This window comes from Carettochelys insculpta, chromosome 2 (genome assembly GCF_033958435.1).
Source record: "Carettochelys insculpta isolate YL-2023 chromosome 2, ASM3395843v1, whole genome shotgun sequence".
Taxonomy (NCBI): Eukaryota; Metazoa; Chordata; order Testudines; family Carettochelyidae; genus Carettochelys; species Carettochelys insculpta.
In genome coordinates, this window is record NC_134138.1 from 273,684,175 (window position 1) to 273,708,152 (window position 23,978).

The 23,978-nt window shown below is 48.1% G+C and overlaps 1 protein-coding gene across 1 annotated transcript; it reads left to right on the forward strand.

Moving 5' to 3' along the window:
• Nucleotides 1–14,464: 14,464 nt before the first annotated feature.
• Nucleotides 14,465–23,363, forward strand: ACKR2 (atypical chemokine receptor 2). The gene is made up of 2 exons (XM_074986338.1): nucleotides 14,465–14,500; nucleotides 20,771–23,363. The coding sequence occupies exon 2, from the start codon at nucleotides 20,812–20,814 to the stop codon at nucleotides 21,907–21,909; it is 1,098 nt and encodes a 365-aa protein (XP_074842439.1). The 5' UTR covers nucleotides 14,465–14,500; nucleotides 20,771–20,811; the 3' UTR covers nucleotides 21,910–23,363.
• Nucleotides 23,364–23,978: the final 615 nt, after the last annotated feature.

The following is a 23,978-nucleotide window of genomic DNA, read 5'->3' on the forward strand; positions in this document are numbered from 1 at the left end:
TGGACAGAGTGAAACTGCCAATGAATGTACCACATGTTGCACATGTCAGCAGCTGCTAAGTAACTGGGTTGCTGTTTATATATGTATTTACGGTTTCAAAATCTGAGCTCATTTGCACCTCCAGCCAATATGCATCAAACACGAAAATTAATGCAATTCGGATTTCAGTTTTAAGAGGTTTGACTGCAGAGCACCTTCAGACAGAAAGTAAGTTCTACACTGAGACATGGAGCATAACTAAGCCGAAATACCACCACCAGGAGCTTGGGCTCAGGAGTTTGAGACAAGCAGATTTTTCAGTTTCGGGGGGTGGGAGAGAGAAATACCTGGCACTGCAATAGAGGTTGCAACCCTCTAATCCAGAACTCTCTCATCCAGCAACATCTGTAATCGAGCATGATTTTAGTTAGCTGGACAACCTCTTTATCATTGGTGTGGACAAGTTTCCCATGGCCCCATAAAATCTGTTTACAGTCATCTATCCTGGCTCTCAGTGTTCTGTGCTATCTAGCTGTAATTCACGCCTAAATGTCTTCTGAGAACCCAGTAAGCAGTGGGAGTGTTGCTAATGTGCTAAACAATATTGACCTCCCATAGTCTGGAAAATTCTCTGGTTCAGCACCAGTCAGGTCCCGAGGGGGCCAGACGAGAGAGGTTCAACCGGCAGTAACGACAGGCATCACCAGTGACTGATTTCTGACATCTGGCACAAGCATCACTTTTTGCAGTCTTGGCCCATACCATGAGAATGGGACCAGGAAATAAAGACCAGGTTGAAATCCTGACCCTTCTGAAGTCAGTGGGAGTTTTATTCCTGAATTCCTTAAGATCCATTTGCTTCCCTGCAAACCTGTGCAGTTCACTCATATTAAGGCACTAGAAGATTTACCTGGTGTTGCTCAGGTCCTTAATTCAAATAAGTTTTGTTTTGCTTCATTTAAATCATTGTTCTGGGGTGGTGCTGGGGAGGAGGTGTTCAGTATGCAGCTGCCCCGAGGGGAGAGGGCAGCCCCTGTCCCCTTTTACCACAGCAGCTTGGGGCTAGGTGAGATGCACCTACCCATGGCTGCTGCAGCAGGCACAGCCGGGGAGGGGTGCCTGTCCCCTGGCTGGGGTCAGACAGATACACAGACAAACACTCTGAAATATATAGGAAACAGCTGTCCCTTTCTCCACCCTTGCCCCACCACTCAGGCCCGCTCTGCTCCAGTGCCCCCAGCAGCTTCTGCCTGCTGGTGATCAGCTGTTCGGTGGTGTGCAGGGAGCAGTGGGGGCAGGAAGAGGTGGAGAGCTAGTGGAGTGGGGCAGGGCAGGATGGGAAGAGGCAGAGCAGCAGTGGGACAGGACAGCAAGAGTCAGGGTGAGGTGAGGGCTTCGGGGAAGGGGTAGAGTGAGGGTGAGGCCTGGGCTGGAGCAGAGGTCAAGCAACCTGGGATCTGGGGGAGTCGGCGGCTCAGGACCCATTTCGTTTGTTGAAAGCAAGAGAGGAAGATCTCTCTGTTCAGTGCTTTCAAATTCAGAGCGTTCCATGCAGAGCTACGGAGCATCTTCAGTAGTCAGGCGCAGGGCTTGGTCCTGCCAAGAGAGCAGGGGACTGGACTCAATGACCTCCTGAGGGCCCTTCCAATCCATGAGATGTGTATCTCCTTATATTCTATTCTAATGTCTTGGGGTTTGATGGGGCGGGATTTAGGGGAATAGTTTTAGGATTTCCCTGTGGGCAGCTTCAAAGCTCAGCTTGGCCTCTAGTTTGGTCACAGCACCCTCTAGTGTCCTCCATCTTTGCAATGAATCATTAAGGCCAAGTTACTTTTCAGCCACAGCGCCTGGTAAGCACTCAGGGCACCTGGGTGACAGGCCTGTTCTCTCCCACAGACAACCTCCCAACCTTATGAGGATCCTCACGAACAGCCACAGTCTATACCCCAGGAACACCAGTCCTGGAACCTTTCCTTGCAACAAAGCCCGCTGCCAGCTTTGTTCACATATCTTCTCCTCTGGAAATACCATCACTGGACCTAACCAGGTTGTTCACAGAATCACGGGCACTTTCTCATGCTCCTCAACTAACATCATATATGCCATCATGTGCCAACAATGCCCAGATGCTTTGTATATTGGACAGACTTCAAATTCCCTTACACAAAGGGTTAATGGGCACAAAACAGACATCGAAACACTCCAGATCCACAAACCAGTGAGTCAACATTTTCATGGAATGGACCATTCTGTTAATGACTTAAGAGTATGCGTTACTGAAAAAAAAATTTTGCACCGCTATTCAAAGGGAAACAGCCGAGCTGTTTTTTATATTCAAATTCGGCACATTAGCACGTGGTTTGAACCGGGATGGGAATTTTCTGAGTCACTATAGGGGCTCGTTTGCATACTTGGCTTAATCTAATCCTTGACCTTCCCCCCCGCCACCCCTCCACTCTCTGACTTGCTCACCTTGATCATTTTCTTCTAATTTGTCCTCCTTGCTTACTGTTTTTGGTTCTCTGTGCCTTAAATATTGAGTCTGTTCTGGTCTGGCTATGGTCTGAAGAAGTGGGTCTGTCCCACGAAAGCTCACATAGTAAATTATTTTGCTAGTCCTTAAAGTGCTGCTTGGCTGCTTTTTGTTTTGATAGTATATAGACTAGCACGGCTCCCTCTCTGTTACTATTCAGGAAACCTACTGCTTTTCTCAGATTCTTGCAGAGTGTCAGCACTTTCAATTCGAGAGCATACGTCACGAAAACTCCCCCACCTTGTTTATTTCATCCGTGCATCTCACTACTCCATCCTGAGTTCATTTTCAGTTAGGTTTTTAAACTCCTCTTTACTAAAGGTAGAGTGACTACATCGCAAGTGAGAAAAATCAGGACACTTTTCAACAGGGAAGAGAGAGCAGTATGGTTGCCTGTATAAAACATAGTCTCTAATACTAGTTAATGTATAACCCCTGGGTCTGCTGTTCTCTCCCATGCGTACTGAGGCCACTTTGAGCGTAAAGAGTGCTGTACAGCCGTAGTTCAAAGCCACACAGCCCTTAGCTCATGCAGTAGAGCACGGTGCAGCAACCTTTCTGAGGCAGAGTGCCGAAATTGGATCTTTTGTCATCTCTGTTCGGCCCGAGTGCCGGTGATACTTTTTAAAATCACTGATAGTCCTACTTACAACAGCTTCATTAGGAAATGAAAATGCAGAGCTTTACTGCTGAGGTGGTGGTTGGTAGCATTAGCTGGTCTTTTGTTAATTCAGAAGCGGCATGACTTTGAGCAAGCTCCCAGCTGCATGGGCAGAAGGGTATAGCTGAGCTCCCACCTCACGTACAGATGAAAATTGGCTTGTGTGCCGCTGTTGGCATGCATGCTGGGGTTTGCTGACTTCTGCAGATAGGCTCAGATACTTACTTTTAAAACTTGCAGTTTGGGTTCTGCCTGCTGATGGCCCAGACCTACCAGTGTTACATCATGAAGGTCCTGAGAATAGCAGGATATCTGGGCACACTGAATTGACAGAGGAATCGCTGTAATTTTTTTAAAAATGTCTTGATTTTTTTTTGCTGTTTTGTCTTATTTCTGACTACTCCAGAGCATGCTGGGATCCGGCTGTTTTTACTGTTTACTCTTCTGCACCAATTAGCTCCCTTCTGCCATCATTGTGCTGTGCCAGCCCTTCACCAGCACGGTGTCAGGCTTAATGAAGTTAATCTAATTGGCCTCTCAGGCCCTCGCTGACCCTACTCTATGGACCTCCCATCAGAGGATCTGTACGGGAAAAGATTTTGGGCAGAGGTGAGCCGGAGTGCAACAGCTGCTGACTGAAAGAAGGGGAAAAGCCAAGGCTTCACCATCCTGGATGTCATCTCTACCACCTCCTAGGACCATGGGATCCATCTTCATGGTCTAGGCTTCATTGTTCAGGTCCTGAGAGGTGTCCTGAGCAGACTGTGCCAGAAGGGCGGACTCAGATGACATCACCGATGGAATCCCAAACACCGTCTGAGCTCCAGAACTTTAGTCAAAGTCCACCCACCCCTTTGATGTCCTTTTCCTTCCCCACCTTATTTCATCTCTTCTCTCTCCCTCTCCTTTTGTCTTCTGCTTTGTAATAAAAGTCTGCCTTCGCCAGCCAGTGTGTTTTGCAGGGTGGCTGTAAGCCTGTGACCCATGAGGCAGTTAAAAGCAATGCTGGAAGCAGCTCAGTGCTGCTATGAGTTTGTTAGGTCTCAGAAGATACTGCTACACAGCATTTTGAAGCCACCCTTCCAGCCTCACTTGGCAGGCTTGTGCTAACTCTCTAAAACTAGGATGACCATATTTCCCTATGCCAAATAGGGGACAGCTGGTAACATTGTTCAGACTTCAGTGAGTTCAATGGCAATCAATCAGACCTGTGCAGTACAAACGTTCAAAGTAACATTAAGTGTATTGAGCACCCATTAAAAATACATACTACAGTAAACCTTTGGAACACGCGAGTTCGAGCTGTGCTTTCCCCAGCCCTGGGTCAACCCCCTCAGCCCCGCACAGCCCCGGCTCAGCCCTCCCCGCAGCCCTGCTCACCACCCACGCACAGCTCCAGCTCACCGCCCACCCCCGCGCCTAGCTCTGGCTCTGGCCCACCACACCTCCCGCGCAGCTCCGGCTCAACCCCCACATGCGGCTCCAGTTCAACCCTTCCCTTCCCCCTGGTTCAAACCCCCCACACGCAGCCCTGGTTCCATCCTCCATCCCCGTTCCATCCTCCTGCCCCGATTCAAACCCCCCGACCCCAGTTCAAACCCTCCATGTGCAGCTCCAGTTCCATCCTCCTGCCCTGGTTCAACCCCCCCCAGCCTGGCTCCCCACCCTCATGCATGGCTCTAGCTCGTTATCCCCCGACCCCAGTTCAATCTCCCCCATCCCCCCCCACACAGCTCCGGCTCAACTCCACCCCCACCCCCTGCAGCCCTAACCCACACCAGCTTTAAGCTCCCTTTCTTCCTCCCACAGCCCCAACCCACTGCCAGGCTTAACCCTCCCCAACTGCCCCCCTAATCCCAGGACTTACCTTTCACAAAGAGCTCCAGGTGCTTCTGCTGCTGCCCGGCAGCGGAATATGCATTCCTCCAGGGAAAAAACCACCTCCCCCGTTTTACGTGAAATTCGGGTTATGCGAGGGTGCATAGGAATGGACCCTCACGTAAATCAAGCATCTACTGTGCAGTATTATAACTAATAATAGGCAAAATATTAAAACATATATATACATTTACAAATAAGTGGTTACTGCTCTTTCGAAGTGCTTTGTCCTCCCCTTGCTGTCCTCCGGAGCGTGATGAGTCTTGTTGACTGTGTTTGTCACGTATCAGAGAGGTAGCCGTTTTAGTCTGTAGCTTCGAGGACAACAAATTTTGAAGCATAAGCTTTCGTGGATAAAGACCTGCTTCATCAGATGCATGAGTGGGGTGGTGGTTTCAGAGGGGTATTTAAAGAGTGGGGTCCCGGTAAAAGGGAGGGCCAGAGCTGATGAGGTCTATTCAGCAAGGTGGTAATGGTACTGATACTGATAATGATAACGGTAATGTTACTAGGCCCTTTCCACTCATGCATCTGATGAAGCAGGTCTTTATCCACGAAAGCTTATGCTCCACAATATCTGTTAGTCTATAAGGTGCCACAAGGCTTCTTGTTGTATTTGTCATGTGAAACAATTTTTCAAAGGATCCACTTGTATTTCAGCAACTTGTCTTAAAACACAGCACCGTCTAGGTCACAATTCACTCGCCCGACCAAAAGAGCCTTCACAGTAGAGAGATTGAGATGCAATTTTTCAGGTGACCAAATGGCATTCATTACTGAAGACACGTTCAGCAGGGGCTGTGGTTCCTGGCAAACATAAAACAAGCTCAGCTGCCTTTGCCAGATTTGAGTCTTCTCCTGCCTTCTTGTACATGTCTTGAAAAACGTTCCACCGTCTTTCCAAAACGGGGTTTCCTGAGGTTTCCCGTCAGACTTGGTGACAGGATATTATTGGTTTTGGATTTGTCTCTTCACCAGAAAGATGATTCTCCTCTATTAAATTTAGGGTGGGAATTCTTGTGTGGCCAATGACAAGACTGTTTTAATTTCCCCACCCCCAACCAAAGACGGCAGTGGGATCTTTGTGTGCCACATGTCGAACCTTTCTCTGAGCCTCTCTGCTCGATTATTTTCAAGGGCTGGAATACTCAGCACAATGTCCGTCATCAATGAGCCCCCAAGCAGTCCTGTGGCACCTTAGAGGCTAACAAATTTAATAGGTCGTGAGCAGGCTTATCGACAGGGGTTGGCAACAGGGGCAGTTGCCCCAGGGCGCGGCGTGTCAGTGGGTCCCAGAGCTTTGGCTGATGTTGCTGCTATGTTGGCAATGGTGCGGCTGGTGCTCTGGGCCCTTTGAAATGCCGCAGCAGCGCTGCTCTGCGTGGCTGGGAGGTAAGCCAAGGTGGGACTCACACCACAGTCCAGGCAGCATTAAGGGCCAACTGCCCTACCCCCCCGCCACTTCCACCCTTGATCCGGCCCCTCTGGGGATGCAGAGCCGGGCCCCCTCCCACGTTCCCCATGGACTCTTGATAGCTCTTGGCACCACTGGTCCTGAGCTTTTGTGGGCAAAACCCATTTCCTCAGATGAAAAGAGCAGAGAAGAAAACCAGACTCCAGGGTTTATAGAGAAGGAAGTGGTGCAGGGACAGGTTACCTGTCGCACCTCCAATCAGATACAGAGGCAAATTAAGTAGGATGTGTTCCATTCCTGCGAAGCTCAGAGGTGGGGAAATTGCCCTTGTAATGCACAAGCTAGTTTAGATCTCTATTCCAGCCATGGATGGTTTCAAATTTGACACCTTTACCCTTGGCTGGAATTGAGACCTTAGCAAGTTATGCATTGCAAGAGTCAGACTAATAAATCTGTTAGCCCCCAAGGTGCCACAGGACTGCTTGTTGCTTGTGACATTAAACTGGGTTACATGCTTCAGCCGCCAGGTGGCCCCTCACCTGTTCCCTGCCAATGCAAAAAAAGGCTCTTCTGGGGAACCCATGAGCTGATCTGATGCATGTCTTGCTCTGAACTGAAGCTCTGTAGTCAGTCTGTCCTGGATAGAGGGGCCCCCAGTGTCCAGGTTCTAGCCCTATTCTGCAGACTTCCCCTGGACACACCACCTCCCCATGGTTCCAGGACCATAGCCCTCCATCTTGGGGCTGGGCTGTGAATTAGATATGCTTCCCCAACCCAGCAGCCTCCTGATTCTGGTTTCTAGCCCCCAAAAGCTTCTCTCTTGAATCAAATCTCCCTGTGATTCCACCCTCTCTCTGCCCTCCTCCCTCGAGGTATTTTCCAGCAGCCCGCTTCCAGCTAGTACACCTGCCAGCAGCAGTACAAGTAACACAGTTTGGGAAACCCTGTTCTTCATTGCAAATGTACTCATTGCTGTTTGTATAGAAGCTAATTAGTAATAAGGGAAGAAGAATTTGTGTGTTTTAGAAACTCACACACTCATAAACACTAAACTATATCTTGCTTGCAAAAATCCCTGGGACTGTACATTAAACCCAGGGTTCCTGTATGCATGTTCTATTCAGTTCTCTGGAGGTTTTTATATCCTGCTGTTCCACTTAAATGTCTGATCAGCTTCACCTCCTGCACTAAGGAACATGATTAACTTCTCAGAGGCGTAGCTGTGTTACTCTGTGGCTTCACAAAAAACAAGCAGTCCTATGACTCCTTAAAGACTAACACATTTATTTATAAGGTAGTGAGTTTTTGTGGGTAACAAATAAAGGTGCTACAAGACTGCTTGATTTTTTACCATTACCTTCTGTCATGTTGTTTGCTCTGTGATCCTCAGCCCACCGGGGAGAAGCATGTGCAGTGAGTCTCGGGGTTTAGCAGGGGTCCCTTTTATGTAATACACAGGTTGCTCTCATGTATTTATGTTAGAACAGACCAAGTCACAGAAATGCACCTTGCACTTGAAGGGGACGGTGGTGAGGTTTGTGAAGGCCCTTAGTTTTTGGGGGGAGTTCATTCCACAGGTTGGGATGGCCCCTTAGGTGTCTCTGTCTCCTACATGGATGAACTTTACCCAAACTGTACATGGTACTTATAGGGGAATTGCTTCCACTGACCTTGCCCTGTATATACTGGAGGTTAGCAAAAGCAATAAGTAGTTCAGCGGCACCTCACAGACTAATAGTTTTACTATGACGTACGTTTCGTGAGTTGCCAGTCACTTCAGCAGATGCGTGAAAGTGAAAGGGAAAGACACAGGTGGTAGGGATACAGAAAGGGAAGTGTTACATCAGAGCTAATTCAGTCAGGGTGGATGGGGGGTAATTAGCTCTGAGGCAACACGTCTCTGGTTCCTGACCATTTGTTTCTTTTTCTTTCACTTTGTGCTTCTGAGGAAGTGATTTGCAACTCCTGAAAATTCATACACTGTAAAACCCCGATTAGCCAACCCCCCGATTATACAACATTCCGTTTTATTGGTGTGCGATAACTGGGGGGTCAAATAATCTCCCTCAGCCCCGTAGCAACCAGGAGCTGGCTCCGGGCACCTGGCAGCCCACCCTGGACAGCCAATAGCCCATCCTGGGGAGCTGGCTCTGGGGCATCCGGCGGCCCACCCCAGGCCAGCTGGGGCTCCGTGTCCCACCCTGGAGCCGCAGCAGCTGCCCGGCCAGGGCAGACTGTCTGTCCCCCACCAGGGGAATTTGCCACACGGGCAGAGTCCATTGATTTGGCATATTGGGGTGATGTGCACATCGGATTCTAGGGTCAATCAACTAACCAACATTACCTGGGGTTTGGCCAGCCCTAGAGGGTGAGTGTATGAGTGAATGTGCTTACGAGAATGTGTATTATAAATCGGGCTAAGGATTAGACTCTTAAATTGAATGAAGAATTAGACCATTAACTATTGAAGCTACATATTACTGTTGACCTGCTTTCTAATTGCCAGTTATTGCATTTAAACATTGTTTTTGATCTGCTTCTTAATTGCATACTGTACAATCAAGTTTTTCTTTTCTATTTTCTGTGGCTTCACTGTTCTGTCAGCTGGGTCCTGTGGATTGCTGCCGGCCTGATCAACTGTACGGCAGCACCTCCTTGTGACACCGCTTGATGCCTTGTTGCTTTGGCTGAAAGAGACAGGCATGGCTACCTTTGAAAGCTGAAGGTTAGGTTGGCCTCAGCTGTACTTACCGGAACACCAACCTGGTCAGGGTCGATCTTCCGGGGTCCGATTTCACACACATAGTGGGGATGTGCTAAATCAAACCATTAAGGCTCGAGAGTCGACCCTCATTCTCCTCATTCTCGTGAGGTTGATGGGAGAGTTTCTCCAGTTGGCTCCCTCGGAGAGAACGGATAGAGGGACAGAGTAACTGACACTCAGGCCCGTTGCTGAAAACACAACAGTGTGAATGTGCCGAGTGCACTGAGTGGTCCATGCACACTGCCAAATACATGTGCACAGAGCTACACCCACCCTGCACCCCAAAGGGGAGTGTAATGGGAGATGATACTACACTAAGTCACCACCTTGTGCCGTGCTGCCAATCTAGCTGCTAACGTATCAATCTTACATACGTTGATTCCTATGCAATTGTCATAGCTGGAATTGAGCATCTTGGGTCGACTTTCAGACCTAGGGTAGACCTGCCCTAAGTTTTAAGTGAAGACCAGGCCTTGAATAGCTACATAGGCCCAGTTCCTCAGAGGTATTTGGGCATCTGAGTCCCATTAATTTCAATAGGACTTGGGTACCTAAATAGCTTTGAGATTCTGCCCCAAAGCTCATTGAATTTGGTGGGTGTCTTCAATTAACTTCAATGGATCGGCCTTCAGTTGTCTGGGTTTCTGAGGCTATATCTGTAAGACACTGGGGTCCCTGAGATGTGCCTGGGTGGCCATCTGCATGGGAAGTGTGGCTGAAAGGAGCAAATGTTGGGAAGGGATTTGGAGGAGTGGAAAGGGATGAAGCATAGAATTTGAGGAGACTATTCCAGGCCCAGAGAACAGCAGCCAGCCCTGCACATTAGCAGAAAGTAGTCTGTGTCAGACAGAGGTCTGGGGAGCAAGTAGGGGCAGAGCTGTGAAGATAAGGAGTCAGAATGTGAGACAGCATTGTACAGGGGCAGGAGATTTTCTTCTGTAGTGCAAGGACGTGCCTGGATAAGTGGGACACCAGGGAGGTACACTGAGGGGGTGCAGTGGTCTGTAAACACCCCAAGAGGGGTAGGCTAGGCCAGGAGGGGAGTGGATATTTGCCTGTAGTATTGACTGGAGAGTGAGCAAACCCAACAATGGCCAGTCTCATGTAATTTCAGTTCCTCTGGTGCAGCAGCACATATGCTAAACCAAGAACTGAATGAATCGTCACCTTCCTGGCTTATTATAAATGGTGTGAGCCACAGGCCCAGCAGTGACACGCTCCCTTCTAAAATCCATGGAGAAAGGGTTTAGGAGCCAGTCCCGGGGGACATGCACCTCAGTTTTCACTGAAATCATTACAGTTCAGGCAGGCTCAGTCCTTTGTTCCAGTCAATAAAGAAGCTAAGCACCCTCCTCCCCACAGGATCAAACTGGTTAGCTGAGAGGCCAACTTGGTAAAAACAGCCACAGTGGAGGGTATCTGTCCTCTGAGCTCTACCCCAGACATTTCAAATGTTGCATTCCTCTGGAAAAGGTAAATTTCTTTTCCAGTGAATTTGGGCTCAGAAAATCAGCTTGACCTGGCATTACGCTTAGCACTTACCTGCCACCCTAAAACCTTACATGCATTTTAACCAGATACCAGGTAGCCTCCACAGCAGCCTGTGGGGAGCAAACTTAGTGGTCATCCCTATTTCACAGATGGGAAAACTGAGGCAGAGCTGACTTGCACAAAGCCTTACAGAGAGTCCCAGTCTGAATGAGTTATAAGATCGTTGTAAACACCAGACCAAACCACTGATCAAAAATACAACCTCAATATCTTCCGCTGCTGTCCTGAGATGTCCCTTCCTCCTAGTGCTACCCATCCAAGCCTGCTTCAGAGGTTTCCCAGCACCACATGGGGCATCATACAGTTAAGAATCCACATTATTCACAATTAGATTCGCAGCACTGTACAAGGTAGTGACTTATTGTAGTATCATCACCCATTACATTCCCCTTTGGGGTGTAGCATGGGTATACATGTATTTGACAGTGTGCATGGACCGTTCAGTGAATTTAACATGTTCACGCTGTTGTGTTTTCAGCAATGGCCTGATTCTCAGTTACTCTGTCCCTTTGTCTTAAGCAGACTTGATGGAACGAAAGATGCAGCTTTAAACTGCATTGAAGAAAAATGCAGCTTTAAAACACCTTTTCACACTTTCTTGTGGACCTTGTTGGAGCCCTAGGTGTGGGTAAACCCTCTGCCCCAGCTCTTACCCTGTAAACAGGAGCTACTTGATTGCCATGTGTTTTCTGGGAATGATTGAACTGTAAGACCCTGCCCACGCACGACCTATAAACTGACAAAACCTGCTGATGACTGCACTGTTGTGTGAGGCGAGGGCAGGGAAGGAGGCACCTGTCTTCTGTCATTTTTACTACTGATTATTTGAATTGCTCCCAACCAGTGGCCGTGCTTTGGAAGGTATCTTTGTAATTACTGAATTTTGAAGCTTTTGAATTGGCTCTTTGTAATTCTCTGCAGCTTTGCCTTTTAAGTTCTGCAACTTGTTGTGAGATTGCTGAGTTCTGCATTTCCGTTATGCTTGTAACTTTTAGCCAATCTGCGATGAGGGGGAGCTGTGCTGGTGATGAGAGTGAGTGGGAATGGAGACTGTGAGTGTCTGGGGGAGAAAAACCGCAATGCTAAAACCCTGGAACTGGGGAATGACTCATTAAGGACTGGTTTACCAACTGGGGGTGTGCCCCTTGGGGGGAGCATGAAGAAATTCTGGGGGGGGGCACTAGGCAACCCAGCCCTCCCAGTCATTCCCCTCACCCAAAGAAAAAGACAGCCTTTGCTTCCGGCTCTCAGGCCCTGCCATTTTATGTGGGCGATCACACAGCCACTATAAAAAGCAGGCAGCTGTTGAAGACCTACATGGATCTAGCTGCCTCCTGCAAAAGGGAGTGAGTGTGGGTTGGGGAGGGGAGGGGCAGGAGGAGAAGGATGGGGTTAGATGGGGGCTGGGGATGCCTGTCTTGGGGGGGGGGAAGGGCTTGGGAAGGAGGGCTCGCGGGGCTTGAGCAGCCAACTTCTGGGGCTCGTGGGGCTTGGATGGCTGGCCCCAGCATTGCAGGGCTTGGGCAGCTTGAGTTGGCAGGTGGGTGGCTGGCCCCAGAAGTGCAGGGCTCGGTCAGCTTGCACAGGCGGCTCTGGCAGCACAGGGCTTGGGTGGGTGGGTAGCTGGTGCAGGCAGCTCCGCAGGCTGGTACAGGGCTCAAGCAGCTGGCCAGCTGGGGCTGCACCAGGCACCCGCAAGGGGCCAAGAAAAACTATTTGCACTTATTTTTAATTTCAAATAACATTTTTATATCAAGTTTTTGTGTTTATTTTAAATCATGAATTGCATTTTTTGTTAAAAGGGGGGTGGAAGATGATAAAGAAGAGGTGAGGGGGAGTGAGGGTTTCTCAAAAATCAAAAGGGGGGGCGTGATGGTCAAAAGGTTGGGAACCACTGCATTAAGAAATTGGGTATCAGAGGGGTAGCTGTGTTAGTCTGCATCTGCAAAAACAACAAGAAGTCCTGCAGCACCTTTTTGGAGCATAAGGTTTTGTGGGCAAAGACCTGCTTCATCACGAAAGCTTATGTTCCAAAATATCTGATCGTCTATAAGGTGCCACAGGACTTCTTGTTGTTTTTGAAGATACAGACTAACATGGCTGCCTCTCTGATACATGCACGACAGGGGTCATCGATCCTGTCGCGCTCAATCTTCCGGAGTTTGATTTAGTTCATCGAGTAGGAACACGCTAAATTGAACTTACAGGCGTCCCTGTAGACTGCGGTACTCGTGCCCCCATTAGGAGTACAGAAAGTCGATGGGAGTGCAATTACTGTAGCTAGAAATTGTGTACCTTCATTCTACCTTCCGGTGTAATGTAGCCCTGCCCTTAGAGTGCTGTAAGGCATTTCACTGATTCCCAAATCACCTTTTGATACAATTCTTCAGCTCCATCCAAAATCAACATATAGCATATGAAACAGACTGAAAACTGGCTAACAGATGTGCTGCAAAAAAAAAAGGTGAATGCAAATGGAAAAATCATCCCGCAAATAAAAGTGTATTTAGTGGCCCCAGGCAGGGTTCTGGTCTTGGCTCAGTGCTATTCAATATCTTTGTCAATTAAGAAAACATACAGTCATTGCTGGTAAAATAATGGTGACAGGTCGGTTGCGCGGACTAACCTGGATTGCTTGGCCAGATGGGCTTATTTGCATGTGCAGGCTGACAGACCCAGGTTGTTAGCATGAAAAATGAACCTGCAATCTTAGGGCTGAACACCACGTGCTCTGTCGCACGAGCTAAAAGCCAGCTGCTCCTCAGTCAAGGCTAAGGAGCAGAGACTTCACTCTCTCTTGTCAGTGGTCTCAGTGCCTCTGGGGTGACACACAGAACGTGTTTTCACACAGCCAAATGCTAGGTCATCCACCTACCAACACAGAACGTAACACTAGGGCTACACTAGGGAAAAAAAGGTTGATTGCAGACACCCAATTCTAGCAATGGCAATTACGTAGCTAGAATCAACAGATCTGCAATCGACTTACCTGGCTGTCCTCACTGAAGAAGGTCAACAAAAGAGTTTCTCCCATCGACCTCCCTTACTCCCTGTGGGAAGCAAGGGCTACACAGGAGTTGTCTGCCAACCCCTGTTTGGTCAATTTCACACATCCCAACCAGGCATGCAAAATCAATCCCACTAATAGTCCTACTTAGAATAGCTTCATTCATACAGAGATGAAGACGCAGCGTTTTACTGTTTCGGTGGAGGTCGGTAGCATTAGCTGGTCTTTTGTTAGTCCACAGTGGCCTGGCTTTGAGCAAGCTCCTGGCTGCATGAAGGTGGAGAGGTAGGGCTGAGCTCCAGCCTCACAGGACAATGAAAATTGGCTCATGTGCCACTCTTAGCACTGGTGCTGGGGATTGCTGCTCCCCTGCTTTAAATGAAAACTGGGTGGCATTCTAAAAGTTTAAATAGCTCAACCAGAAGTTAAGGGCTTGGTGCAGATTTTATTGGGTGTGTTATGCTTAGGGCTGGACTAGATCCTCACAGTCCCAGCTGTGGGATCCTCACAGTCCCATCTGACTGTAAATTCTACGAATTATGCTTAGGTCACTTAGCCCAGTGCAAATAAGAGAAAAGGCCAAGAACAGGACACACATTTTTCCTGTACCATTTCCTTCCCCTATTCATTAGCAGCCGAAGCGATCAGCGGAGAAGTTGCTATGGTATTCAGATGGCTGGCCTGTCACGGGAGGCAACCAGGAGAAAGCATTTGTAAGTTAATTTTATTCAAATTTTGAACGTGTTAAAGTAGCTCCACCAGGAAGTTGAGGTGTCTCCTTGTCTTCTGCTGTGGGAGGTGGGTTACTGGCTAGAAAGGGGCCTGATCCAAAGCTCAATGAAGTTAATGGGAATCTTTCCACTGACTTCAGTAGGTTTTGGACCACATCCTGGTTTCTTAGCACACATTGTCATAGGGCTAACCAGGGTGGCTGACAGTCTTCACTGGGCCTTGAGGAAGGGGAGTGGGAGGCTACAGGCCCCTGGAGGAGGCAGAGCCTTGGAAGGAAGGGGCAGGGTTAGGAGGAAGCCTCCCCCAGCAACCCCTTCAGCACTAAACAGGGCTTTGGCGGAGATTCAAAGGACCTGGAGCTCCAGCTGCTCCTCTTTAGTTGAGGTTGGTCCTGCTTTGGGCAGGGGGCTGGACTCAATGACCTCCTGAGGTCCCTTCCAGCCCTAGGATTCTATGATTCTCTTGCTGCTGCAGTGGTGGTGGCCAGGAGCTCAAGGCCCTTTTAAATTCCCATGTCCATGGGCAGATGCCCCCTTTACTCCCACCCCCATCAACAGGCCTGGGGAGAGCTGTCAAAGGTCACCTGACTCAGGTTCACAGCGCTGAATGGTGCTGTTGCTGTTTGGGCTTGGGCTGGAGCCAGCTCTCGAGGACCTGTGAGAGTGGAGGGGACGTGCTCTGGCAGCTAGCCATGCCCCTGCTGTTTACACTGCTATATTTGGCAAGACGCTTGATCAGAGTAAGCTAAGGTCTGCCTCCCTGTCCTGCACCTGCTTCCCCAGTGCTTCCCCAATGGGCACAGCAGTGAGCAGGGTGCCTCTGCAGGAGACCTCCTGGCCCATTTCACTTACGTCTGAGCCAAAGCTCAGATATCGGTGGGGAGTCTCTGTGCTGAGCTGAAGGGGCTGGGATCACATCCAACAGCCTCTTGTCTCTCATTCACCTTGTTTTAGGTGCTCTCCTTTTGTGTAATCTTCAGTTTCTTTTCCAAGCATCTATTTCCCCACTGTCGGCCACCTCCTCCCAGCTCCCCAGGGGAGGAGGTACCAGTGGGCAGGGATAGTTCAGTGGTTTGAGTACTGCCTGGCAAAACCCAGGGTTGTGTGCTCCCTCCTTGAGAGGGCCATCTGGGTGAATAGATTTAAAAAAAACTATCAGGGATGGTGATAGGTCCTGCTGCAAGGGCAGGTGGCTAGACTCAATGACTTCTGAAGGTCTCTTCTGGTTCTATGCGATAGGTATATATTCATTCTTCTTTTAGCTGCACTCTGCTATTTCTTCCTGGGTATATATATATTGTGCTTATAAGAAGCACATGGGATCTTTTCAGAGGGATGAGGCAAGAATGCCACCTTTATTTAGAATACAGCCTCATGATATTATATGTATATAATATGCTTAGTTTACACACAGGCATACATACACACACACACCCATCTTGTGGTTGCTTATAGTTACCCAAAGTTGCTCACTGTAATCGAATTACAATTAAAAATAAGCACAAATAGTTTTCCGTGGCCCAAAAATTTAATGCAAATGTAATTTAACATCAGAAACAGCAGAAACAAAATGAATTTAATGTAAAGGATGATGCTCCATTTTCTTCACAAATTGGGAAATCCTGGGTTCGAAAGATGAAAGTGCGCAACACAAATTGTTTCTGACATCCAGTCGATTTCTTTGTTTCATTTCTAATGTGACTAAATTTGAAAAGCTTTTTTCACACAGGGACGTTGACAAAAACGCAAGAATAATACACAGGGCTTTTATCAACTTTCATGTACATTGGGAAATATTTTATCCAAAATTGCTTCATACTCAAGGTTTTTAAATTATCTTTTGCACTTGAATCATATTTTAGTTCAAGTGCTTGTTCTTGCAATACTTCTGGCAATGGATCAACATCGACATCAAATGGATTACATACTTATTTATGAATGGGGTTCTCAGAAAAGTTGTCTGGAAAATAGCAGATAGCAGATTCAATGGAGCCATGTCACCCCGCCCTGAGCTGCGTGCCAACTGCCAGAGCCTTAGTGCCTCCCCACCCCCCAGAGTCCCCTTACCTCCTGCCAGACCTTGACCCCTGCTGTGAAGGCTGGTTCCAGCCCCATGCTGGACATGGCCTGGCCCCAGAGTTGTTGAATGTGCTGCTGGCATGGCCCAGAGCTGCTGGCCCCTGCAGAGACCAGCTGCAACCCTTGCTGGTCTGCCCTGCCCCAGCCCAGAGGCCCACTATGGATGGGCCAGTCTAATGGCAACAGCCCCCATGTTGTGAGTGCCTGGTGCAGCCCTCGATGGCCAGCTGCCTGAGCCCCATGCCAGCCTCCAGAGCTGCCCACCCACCTGAGCCCTATGCTGCCAGCACTGCCTTCCCCACCTGCCAGATGCTGGGGCCACCTGCCTATTCTCTCACCAGCCACCTGCGCCACCCATCCAAGGTGTGGGTCAGCCACCCCAGCCCCGTGAGCTGCCTGCCCAAGCCCCACCTCACCCCTCCCCCAAAGCCAGGCACCACCAGCCCCTTCCTCTTACCCCATCTCCCTCCCTCTCCCTGAGTCAGGCCCCCGAGCCCCATATCTGACCCCATCCCTCTCACGCCAACCCACAGTCCTTTGCAGGAGGCAGCTAGCTCCACATGGGTCTTCGCTGGCTGCCTGCTTTTTATAGCAGCTGCACTGGGTCTTCCACTTAAAATGGCAGGGGCTGAGAGACGGAAACAAAGGCCAGCTCTTTGCTGGAGTGGGGGAAATGACGGGGCGGGGGGTTAATTTTAAATAACATTTTTATATCAAGTTTTGTGTTTATTTTAAATTAAAAATTGAATTTTCTTGTTAAAAGGGGGTTGGATGATGGTAAAGAAGTGAGGAGGCGTGAAGGCCTCTCAAAAATCAAAAGTGGGATGGGACGCCAAAAATTTTGGGAACCACTGCTGTAAGACCTTTAACTTTTTGTATTTTCCTTTTTTATAACAACCAATTAATAAGCAATCACAACAAAATACAATCTAATTTAATTCTAGTCAGTGTCAGTGGTCAGAGTACTGACATTTGGAAAGTTATTTTCCACAATATAATTTCTAACTTCCTCCAATTCTTTTCTTATCACTTCTGTTTGAGAAAATCTTTGTCTTTTCCCATGGAGTTCACTGTCTCTTTCCTACCAAAATATGCATGTTTAGCTTCTATGTTCCACAAGGGCTGTAGACAATATAATCTTCCTTCTTATGAAGGTTGTCCCATACCCTTAATCATGTTCCCATGCCCTTGTGTTACCTCCTATAGGTGCATATGTACTTTCACGGTAACTTCCCCAGAATCAAAAGCTGCCCATGTTTCCTTTAAATAAACAATTTCGCTGACCTTTTTTTTTTCCCCCCCAGCTGGAAAGTTTGAGATTTTTATACTTCTTTCCTGCTCAGGGTTTGTTTTCAATTCTGACTGTACAGCTTGCCACTCCCACAGTAGTTTTATACATTTTGTTTGTTTCTCTCCTTCCCCCAGTTGTTAATTTGGGCACCAGGCCTGGTGTTCCAGAGATGTCAGGATTTGGTGGAACAGATTGCAAAGCAGAGTCTAGTGAGGCTGTTAATGACTGGAAAGAGCTCCAGTTGTCTGCTGCTGAGGGCTCTAAGGGCTATGTCGACACTATGAGATAAATTCGAATTTAAGGTGGCTAGCTCGATATTACCACGTGACTGTTTTCACTTTAGGCACCATTCACTTGGTTTAGGGAGCATTAATCTCGATATCGTAATACCATCGGAAACGGCCGGGTGTAATGTCACGTTCTCATTTAAAAGGCCTAATAAAGGCCAGTGTGGAAGCGCCACATCTTAAAATCGAATTTATTAGCCTCCAGAGGTGCAGCATGTGTAACTCACAATGCCCCTCAGCAGTCTGCTCTGGCCACTGCCCTCCCAGGGCACCGGAATTAGGTAACGGGAAAACCGTTAATTTCAAATCGGGACCATGAATCCTGTGGCTGTGGGCTTGTGTTTGCGTGAGAGCCTGAGAAACAGCTTTCTTTCTTTGCTCTCTGCACTGTGAACGCATCTACCCATTACAAATAGCCCCTGCAGGGAGTCTGTGGTTCCGTCTCTACACTTCGCATTTTTTTCTGCGCAGCAAAGCTGTTGTAGGGGTTGTGCTTGCCTAAGAGGCTGAGAAACTTGTTCTCAATAGTTTACATTTGTGTGCACCCACACACAGGCATCATGCAGTTGGGGTCTTTCCCGCACTCAGCCACATCACATGAGTAGCCCCTGACCCAATAAAAGGACGTGCCTGCTGTTCGGTGCTGACCACGCTGCCAGGTAGCACCATGTCCTGGCTTGCAAACAGTTAGGGCTCCAAAGGCAAGAAAGAATTTCAGGGGCTCACAGCCACTGGGGGGAAGTCTCCCTCTGTGGCTAAGGTTTCTGGGACATTCCTGCCATCCCCCATGTTGGCAATTTCTGTGTAATGCAGAGGGAAGACAAAAATATTTTCCCCTGGCCTTCTCTATCCTCTTTCTTCTAACTTTGCACCCCTTCACGCAGGGAAGAGTGGGTGGCGGGCCAGCCGAGAACGCAGACTGTGCACAGAAACTGTGTAATGAACTGGGAAGCTGAACACCCTCCCCTCAGCAACTCTCTTCTTCAAAAACTTTACTGTCAACTCTTCCTTTATGCTTTTCATTGTCCCTGTGTTATTTTCAGGGATCAGATGCAATCAAGGGAGGGGGGAACACTCAGTGGATGGCCAGCTGAGAAGAGACATGCTTGCTGATTTAAACCATTGATAATTCAGTTACAGAAGAAAGAGATTTCTATTAATTTTGCCATCTCTGCAGACGCCCTACTTTTCCTTCCTTCCGGCTGGAGAAATGGACGTTTGCTTGCCACGGGAGGGGAATGAGGGCAATGAGAGGTGGGAAGATGATGTCAAATACCAGAAAACATACTCAAAATGCTACAGGGCTGAGGGAACAGTGGGATAGGTTCCCACAATGCACTGCTGCAACAGTCGATGTTTGCTGTTTGAGTGTGGCAGCACTAAGTCAGCTTTGTGAGGAGCATGTGGGGAGGTGAGGACAGTCAAATTCAAATTTATAAAGTCCGGCATTATAAAATTGATGTTAATGAATTTGAATTTATCTCGTACTGTAGACATAGCCCATGTCAATGCACAGAGCTGCCGTGCCCTGAAGAGACCAGCAGGGTCTCTTCAATGGGAAATTAACACTTTCCCTTTCACACATCACTTATTCAATCTCTGTCATGCTACCTGGTATGGAAAGAGCGCCAGCTGCCAGAACACAGGACATACACCCCAAACTAGCGGTATAATCTATCAGAAGAGCTCAGCAAATCTTCATAAATGTAAGCTTCTGTACTACTCAGAGGTGGGGAAAGTGCTCAAAGAGTTACCTGAGTAAAAGTGCAGCTTCTTTCACTTCTGTCTCTCTCTTTTTGTAAGGCCTCCTGTGCTTTTCAGGTGCAGCATGCCTCAGCATTCCTCAGCCCTGATCCGGACACCACTCCCAAGAGGCAAACGTGTAGTTTCATCTACAGGGCTGTTCAGTTTTCAACACCTTCGCTATGTCTACACTAGCCAAAAACTTCGAAATGGCCATGCAAATGGCCATTTCGAAGTTTACTAATGAAGCGCTGAAATGCATATTCAGTGCTTCATTAGCATGAGGGCGGCCGCGGCACTTTGAAATTGACACGGCTCGCCGCTGCGCGGCTCATCCAGACAGGGCTCCTTTTCAAATAGACTCTGCCTACTTCGAAGTCCCCTTATTCCCATCTGTTCATAGGAATAAGGCGATTTCAAAGTAGCCGGGGTCCTTTCGAAAAGGAGCCCCATCTGGACGAACCCCGCGGTGGTGAGCCACGTCAATTTCGAAGTGCCGCGGCTGCCCGCATGCTAATGAGGCGCTGAATATGTATTTCAGTGCTTCATTAGTAAATTTCAAAATGGCCATTTGCATGGCCATTTCGAAGTTTGGGGCTAGTGTAGACATAGCCCATGTGTAGAGAGCAGTTAGGGAGACACCTGTCCAACAGGGACGCATTGGGGCCACTAAACAGAGAACACTATATAGCTGTCAAAGGGTCAGTCACTGTTGACCTGGGCTGGATTCAAACCCACGAATTGGAGGTAGAAATCTCCATATTAAAGTAGTTAGCGTGCACAGCTCGTTTTCTCATGAAGATCAAAGTGTCTTCTGAGATACTATTGATCCTCTTCTCTTTTTTATTTCAGAACATAAGAAATTTCACCCTTTGCTAAGTGTGCCATCAAGGATGACAACAGCACCAGCGTCGGCCATGCTGCGTGCTACAGATAACCCATTCAACGTGACCAGCTTTGAGTACCAATACTTAGATGAAGAGGATTACATGCAGTTTGTGGTTTGCACAAAGGAGAGCGTCAAGGCATTTGGCAAGGTGTTCCTGCCAGTACTCTATACGATAGTGTTTCTGCTTGGGTTGTCTGGGAACTGTCTACTCTTTGCCATCTTGCTCAAATATACCAAGAACAAGAAGATGACTGAGGTGTATCTGCTGAATCTGACTGTTTCAGACCTTCTCTTTGTGATAACCCTTCCCTTCTGGGCCACATACGCAGCTTCTTACTGGATGTTTGGGGATGCCTTCTGCAAGCTCATAAGTGTTATCTATACCATCAACTTCTACAGTGGCATCTTCTTTGTCAGCTGCATGAGTCTGGACAAGTACCTGGAAATTGTGCACGCTTGGTCCAATAAAGACTTAAGGACCCCAAGAAAGAGCTTCCTTGTCTCTTCAATAGTGTGGGCTGTGTCTGTAGTGCTGTCTATTCCAGACTTTATCTTCATGAAGGTTCAAGATCTCCACGATGGGAGGCAAGTTTGCCATTTGGACTACGGCCAGCACAACTTCAGCTGGAAGCTTCTCTTTCAATTCCAGCAGATCCTGCTTGGCTTCTTCCTTCCATTACTTTGCATGATGTTCTTCTACTCCCGCGTAGCTTGTGTTCTCAGGGTGTTAACGTCTCCTGGCAAGAAGAGAGCTCTCCGCCTGGTGGTCACCTTGGTGGTAGTTTTCTTCGTGCTGTGGTTCCCATACAATGTTACCCTCTTTCTGCATTTGTTGCTACACCTCCATGTGATTGAGGGCTGTGAAATGAGCAAACGCTTGGACTATGCTATGCAAATAACTGAGAGCCTGGCCTTTATTCACTGTTGCCTCAACCCCTTGCTGTATGCATTTGTGAACAAGAGGTTCAGGTTATACTTAAAGAAGCTTTCTGGGGCTGTCTCCAGGCGGCAGAGTTTCTTTGTTCTTCAGCTGTCAGAGACAAATCAGTCTTCCAGTAGGTGCACTGACCAAGTAGAAATGACAAACATCACCACTATGTAATGGATAGTTAGAGACATTCATTGCTATCCACACTTTATTATCACATATTGTACTGTTTCCAGTGATGGCGTGCTGTATGGAAGAGTGATTGGCGCACAGACTTGAGAATTAGGAATACAGTACGACTTAACCCTTGTACTCCAAGTGGAGCATAGGTCATTTACAAGTCTCCTCTACTTCATTCTGTCTTGGGACAAAACTTCTAGCTGGCTCCAGGAGTACCTCACATGTTGCGCTTCAGGCTCAGTAGATCTTCTCCACATTGTCCAAGGTCTTCCTATTTTGCGTTTGCCTTGCAGATTCCATTTGAGAGCTGGATGATGGTTTTCTGAGAGTGTGGTTCTTGTCCTGCTCTGTCCCAAGGCTCCTCATTTGTGACCAAGTCTTGTCATTTGATGTGAGGGACATACCTCAGGCATCTATTTATGAATGTCTGTAGCGTGTGATTTGAAGACTTTCTAGTATGCCAGGTCTCACATCCATACAAGAGCACATGCTTCACTTTTGCATTGAAGAGCCACAGTTTCGTCTTTGCAGATATTATCTGTGATCTCCATATGAGACAAAGAGTTTTGAATGCAGCTGTTGCTTTGCCTATCCTGGCACTGATATCCTTGTCTGTTCTTTCATCTCTGCCCATAATACTCCCCAAGTAGGTGAACTACTCCACATTTTCCAGGTCATCCCCTCCCAGTGTGATGGTGTTGCTGTTGGACTGGCTGATCCTAAGTGTCTTAGTCTTTCCCTTATTAATGCTCAGTTAAGTCATGGAGGCAGTTACGGCCGAATACTAATCCCAGCTCTAGCATGACTCCCTCTCTGGCTGTGGGCAAACCACAACTGATCTCTGCCCCAGTTTCACTATCTGTAAGCTCATGGGGATGCTAATAATTTGTTGGGAGCATTTTTCTACAATGCCGCATATATGGAGTAATGCCACGGAAGTTGGGAGTCATTTTGCATTTACGTTAGTGGATGAGAGAGCAGAATCTGTCCCTGTAATCAGTCACAACAAGGTCACTCCAGCAGAATGAAATTTGACTGCGCAGCTAAGAGTTACAAGGGGGTTGCTCTGGCTTTACACTGGCAGCCAAAATTTGCTTGAGGTGTGTAGAGAATGTGGGCCCAGATCCTCCAAGGTACTTGAGCTCCTAACTCCCTTTGAAATCCATGAACGTTAGGCACCCAAATACCTCAGTGACTCTTGGCTGAGGTGCAAATGGAGTGAAGTGAGGCCAAGTGGCCTCCATCCAAGCCTGACAGGAAGAAGCTGCTCTTCAGTGTTTCCAATTTAGCATTTCTGATACTAGATTTAGCGACGTTTTGGTTTCCACAGCAAGAAAATAAATGTTAAAGTGGCCAGCGACAACTAGCAACTTTCACTGCCAATGACAGTCACAAAATCACCCCAAGCAGGTCAATAATGTTAATAAAGTCTGTTCTGGGCTTGCCTCATTGCATTGTGTTGCACACCAAGTCAACGTCATTCAGATTCACTGGGGTATGTCCTTCGAAGTGCATTCCAGGGCATCCCCGAGCTTGGAGGCTACAAATGAAAAGAGTTTGACTAGCTCCTTCGTGGCAGAATAAACTCTAAGCACATAATTGGGGCTCAGCTTCAATTCCTGGCGGGCAGGGAGTGGTGCCTGCCCTCATCACAAATGTTTATACTAAACAGAAAGTCATCATTTTTTCCCATAGGGACAGTTGTATCCTCCCCACTTCCAGCTTCCTCTAGATCTGACTTTTCACCACTCCCTGCAGCTGGGTCTCCAGTCCAGCCATAGGAAAGTCAGTTTTTATGCCAATCAAATCCCACTGGACAGAGCCACCCCTAACCAATGCTGAGCCCTGCATAGCACATCACCAGTGCGTGCACAACTCACGGGGGGAGCAGCCCCTCTGCAGAGGGAGGGAGGACAGACGTGGCGGGGGGCAGAAGCAAGGCAAGGAGAAAGGCTCAGGTGAGCAGGTAGGAAGCACAAGCTGGAGGACTCAGAAGGAGAAGCCACCTTCAATCACCACCTCTCGCCAGCCGCTGCTGCTCCCATTCTTCCTGAGTCCTCCAG

What these genes read in the sequence shown, in the direction of transcription:
- ACKR2 (XM_074986338.1), top strand. Translation starts at nt 20,812, where the DNA reads ATGACAACAGCACCAGCGTCGGCCATGCTGCGTGCTACAGATAACCCA.